At 44.8% G+C, this 5,295-nt stretch overlaps 2 protein-coding genes across 2 annotated transcripts in view; one reads left to right on the forward strand and one right to left on the reverse strand.

Annotated features, from left to right (window-relative positions):
* Positions 1-1,890, reverse strand: part of T265_02306 (hypothetical protein) — a gene marked incomplete at both ends in the record, with an annotated part of 4,579 nt that extends 2,689 nt beyond the window's left edge. Inside the window, one exon of the mRNA XM_009166520.1 lies at positions 1,817-1,890. Coding sequence (XP_009164784.1) covers positions 1,817-1,890 — 74 coding nt within the window. The remainder of the gene's footprint in view (positions 1-1,816) is intronic.
* Positions 1-5,295, forward strand: part of T265_02307 (hypothetical protein) — a gene marked incomplete at both ends in the record, with an annotated part of 12,880 nt that overhangs the window by 3,741 nt on the left and 3,844 nt on the right. Inside the window, one exon of the mRNA XM_009166521.1 lies at positions 240-298. Within this exon, the coding sequence (XP_009164785.1) occupies positions 240-298 (59 nt within the window). The remainder of the gene's footprint in view (positions 1-239; positions 299-5,295) is intronic.

Consider the following 5,295-nt stretch of genomic DNA (forward strand, 5'->3'; position numbering starts at 1 on the left):
TTGGTTGGTTGGTTGGTTGGTTGGTTGATTGATTGATTGTGACACCAGAAACACACCACGTGAAAAAGCAGCACGCATATATTTGCAAATTTGACCGGTGCCTATTCGAGAATTGACCAGTTGCTACGACAGATATGAGTATAACTTTGTTTGCGGCTTTGGCGTCTGTACGCAGGTTTCAGGCGGGAATTTCACATTTATAGCGTAAAAAAATAAAATGTTCTTCTTTACTCATGCAGCAAATACAACCGGCTTGCTTGGACGACGAGAAGGGGAAGAAATATAGTCGAAACACAAGGTGAGTGGCTAGTGTTTATCGCCACCATCATCATCTTCAGCTTTACCAATCGCGTACAGTGCTTATAACAGCCACAGATTCGTTTCCCAATGAGTTGCGGAGGAAGGGGTGGTTAGATACGCATTAGGCGCGGTTACTGGGCATAAGTGAGTCGTTAATCGAAACGTTCCAGCGTGGATTTCTGTGGGAGTTCAGGATAGAAGCCTGTATGATTGGATGCAAGCCAATGCACGCAGGCCACTGTGTCTTGTCTGTCACTCTCCTGTCACTCACCACTTGATCACCCCTGGCTCGTTACCACTCTCTGAGTATTCGTGGATAAACGGGCTTTCTGGGGAAGGCGGCCAAACCTAAAAATGCATCAGAGAGAATTCTCACAAACAACAGTAGCTCTCCTGAACTATCAGGCATTTAATGAGCAGTTTTCTAAAGCTTGCCATTCCTGAAAGTAACCTCAGTAACCTCTAAAACTACACCAAGATCTCAATAGGAAAGCCAGGAAGCATCCAGGCCAGTCAATCATTCCATCAGTTCAGCGAAAGCAGATGAATGATCAGGCACGCCACAGAAGCACGACCGACTATGATCAGTGCTCAGGCATTTCATGGAACCACGATCGATATTGATGGGTGTTCACTAAAATGGGCCGTATTAACTTTTGCGCTCACACGCACTCGCTTATTGCAATAAAGCTGTTGTTTTCCTTTTCGGTGAGTTCTTTTCTGGCAAGGGACGCCGAATCAATGTGGTGGTTGCTTGAGAGGAAACAATCTGGAAACTTCCGACCCTCGACATTTAAGCGGTTTAAATTAAATGTGCTTTGACACGTAGGCATACAAATTTGATTTTGACGGGATACTCACAAGCGAACCAGCTCAGTCTCTCGTTCATGATGACGAAAAACAGGTTGTGAGCTGTCGAACTGATTTCAGCAACCTTATGAGTAGTCTACTACTTGTGTAAATGAATTGACATTATTATTAATCGTGGTGAGCCATTTGTGTTTGGTTGATGCTCTGCGGGAAAAGTGCGACACGAAAATGGTAAATTTCTACAAAGTGTTTCTGAGCACTTCTCATGTCATCTGGCGGAACCTCAAAGAGCTATCACAATATGGAATAATGTAATACCCTCATTTGAATACCAATTTGGTTTTGACGAGAGACTAACGCAGAGCCCAGCTGAATCACTCATTTATGATGTTTTTAAGTAAATGAACTTGCTGAATCAGGCTTCCTCACTTTTCTGTCGGTACGATATTCTAGATATTGCTATACATTGTACGGTCAACGGAGTGCTCATAAGTTAGCTGAAAACTCTTCGACAGTTCACGAATAGTCTCTTCGACCAACTGAAAAATAGTTGGGTGCGATAGGGTAGTCATCGTTTTAGAGAGGTTTGGTAAACAGTTGATGGATTTATTGCTGGGCAACGTTAGGCTTTTCGCACAAAAGCTTCGTCAGGTCAAGTGAGTAAGTAACCAGGTTGATCGGGTTTTAAGACAGCCAGGGAACTAACCCGTGGGATTTCTTGATTGGTGCTGGGCGTCGGTCTGATGTTCCTGTTTTTTGGTTGGTGGGGATGACCAACATTTACGATTGATTGGTTAGGTGGAATTGCCATCATGTTGAAACTGGATTTTGCGGCCTTGATTATCTGGTCTAGGACACCTTAATGGAATATTCCTTTTGGGGTCGTTCATAAATTTTTCTCGCCTGTGTTCGTCGAGGTGTGCCGGGATAATTGGTTTTGGGTCGGCGGTGGGGTGAGGTGGTTAATTGAATCATCCTGTAATTGGATTTTGTACTTTTAGACCCAGACCACTTTTGGTGATAACTGGACATCGCTTTGTATCATCTCAGCTGATCTAAAAACGCTATCCGCATGCTCGTCAGTTCTGGACCCTCCATTTCTATTCACGCTGGGATGCTTGGTAATTTCCACCGTCTCGGCAATCTTAGTCCTCTTCTCGGAATATCCACTTTTTCCAAATCTATTTTGTTCCTGGTTTCCTGCGCCATCTCCGGGTCTCTGGCTATCGTTTGATATCCAACTACGTTTCTCGGTGACGTGTTAATGGATCGCTTATGCTCACCGACTCCGGTGTGCCATTCCCTTGTTCCTAGTTTCCTGCGACATTTCCGGGTCTCTGGCTATCGTTTGATATCCAACTACGTTTCTCGGTGACGTGTTAATGGATCGCTTATGCTCACCGACTCCGGTGTGCCATTCCCTGGCTGTCTGACCTATACAAACCTTCGTACAGTCGTTACATCTTATTTTGTATACACAGTTCCTAACCCCTCTGAAACGATGACTTCCCAATCGGTCCCAAACATTTTCCAATTGATTGACTACAATCCACCTTGAGGCGTCTGAATTAGGGAACGCATAACGTGACACGTGCGCGATTGGTCAGATGTACACAAGGACGATGTGAGAAATCAGCATATACTGCATTTGGATGCGCTGAAGAGTAGTTTAAGACCACACCGCTATCTTTAGGATAGTTCCATATCTGATCCGCATACAACAGGAAAATTCTTGATGACTTACCCTTCAATTCACGTAACCAGCTCTCTATAGAATTGCGGGAAAGGCAAAACGGCGGACGCAAAAAATAGAATTGCGGGAAAGGAAAAACGGCGGGTTAAATACTGTATACGAAAAAATTTTCCGCTCCAGATTTACGTGAAGTTTTTTTTTGCGAGATCCACCTCTCTGAGGACGGGAGAAAGCAGCTAAATGTAGTCGCATTGTCTAAAAGGGTTCAGGTAATGAGGTTGAATTTTGACAAATGCACTCATTTGCATATTGACTTCAGTTTCATGGGAGATTCATCCGCGACCCAGCTGAATGCCTCGTACTTGATACGGGCTCAAATGGAACATCAGGGAACTGGGCCTACTTCATGAGCCCCGCGGACATCGAAACCGGTCATGGGTTGTCAAACTTATGAGCAGTTTCCTCTATGAGTTTGGAGTCTGTTGTATGGAAATTCCGATGTTGGGAGCTCAGTTCTTCCACCGTAATTCTCGGTTCTCTGTTCCACAACATATTGTTCATTAACCTGCTTACTTACTTGACCTGACGAAGCTTTTTTGTGTCAAAAGCGGAACGTTGTTCAAGTAGAACATAAGGTTGATGGAAACTCGGGGACTGCGCCTACCTGATGAGCCAAAAGTGAAAGGGCGAAACCGGTCGTGGGCCGTCGAAAAATTTTCAGCAACCTTGTGAATAGTTTCCTTTGTGAAAATACACCGATGGTTTACCAAACCACTCGGAAGTCTCTTCAACCCGTTTTCATACTAGAATCTTGTCTCCTCTGTGTAGACTGTCAGAGGAAGAGTAATGCTTCTTCGTTAGGACGCTGATGAATGGTTTCTGATTAGATTGGATCGCTGTTGACTTTGTGGTGGGCAGACACAATACTGCTTGTCAGACATACTGCAACCTGCCGTAGTTCTTTATTCACGAACCTTTTGATCCTAGACATAGTCGTAACGCTGAGCAATGCCCACTTCTGAGACAATGGGTTCTTGATTTCTGTTCTCCACAAGAAGACTGAAATTTAATCCTACACACCTGCACACCTTTCTCCACAGGTGGATTTCATAACCAGAGAAAAATTTTTGAACTACCGCCTTTGGAAATTAATTCGAGCAATTCAAGTAATTTAGAAGACAGCAGTCGATTGATGTCACGATCAAGCCTGATTAGTGATCAGATCTCATTTATGGATGGACGGTGGGGATCAACTACAACTGAGAATGATGATTTTGCGGTTAAATCCATCAAATCGGATGAGGAAAGTGATTGGTAAGTGCTAATTTTCTGACGATTGCTTATCCACATCCGCCATGAATAATTACTCTTTCGGTGCCTACCTGCCATGCTCACAGAAGGAAGTACGGGGGCTGGGATACTCCCAGGTTGCCCAAGCCTAGACAAGGGAAGTTGAGAGGCAGAGGTCGGGTTCGAACCCTGGACCCTCTGGCCATCTCGCTCGCTCGCTCGTGAGCCGATATATTAGTTTGCTTGTTAAAAATAAATCACCGTCGCATACTGTATTTCACAGCTTACGCATACAGGTTTTCACCACGGAACTCAGTGGAAATGTTCCCTGTTTCACAAAATATTCCGTGGAAGACTGCAACTCTGCACTGCTGTCTAAGTGAGCATAAAAGAAGGTTGCTTGGATGTATAAAGCTCAGATGGTTAGAGCGCGAATTTACTGACCGAAAAGTCCGTGGTTCGAACCAGACTTCTGTCCAGGCTTGGGGAACCAGCCCTCGTGCTTACTTCGAGTGGCAAGGCAGCTAGGCACCAAAGGGGTGTTACGGGTGCATGATTGTCACGAATACAGTGCTTGTCCACGAGGAATCCTCAACGAGGATACCGTACTGTCTTCTGATGATGGTCGTTCTTCGTTTAAAATCTAACTTTCTACACCTGCAATCGTCTAAGGAATGTACATCGTTTTACAGATGATTGGTTCGTGCCTGTCTCTGATCGAAATTTTGCTTTGCTCCTATTGGTGTTCTACGTCTCAAACTAAGAAAAAATCAATAGGAGTGAGGACCTAGCGTATGTAATTTAGGGGCACTTCAAAGTGTCTAAAAACCTCCGTAATCACCTGGGCAATCTGAATGAAAGTGGCAACAAGCGTGCTTCTAATACAGATAGGCAGCTGTATCGTGCAGGCCAGAGTAGAAACCAGATCGTGGATATTGTGCGTATTGCGCAAACCGCGAGGTTCAAAACGCATGACTTGACAGAAATGCGTGAAAGAGATCACGAAGAGTTTGGGTGTTTTTGATGTTTTACGCCTTCGAGGATGGTATCCCCTTGACCCCGCCTGTGCTTCCTGGAGACGCTGCAAGGAATGGCGGCTAATTGATGTCAATGGCGTTTGTGCTGTCAGTTTTTTTCCAGATTGTCGAGCGTGTGGAGGTTTAGGCAACTCTGAATGGTTGACATAGGCCAGCATCTCCATC

This window comes from Opisthorchis viverrini (assembly GCF_000715545.1).
Source record: "Opisthorchis viverrini unplaced genomic scaffold opera_v5_28, whole genome shotgun sequence".
Lineage (NCBI taxonomy): Eukaryota > Metazoa > Platyhelminthes > Trematoda > Opisthorchiida > Opisthorchiidae > Opisthorchis > Opisthorchis viverrini.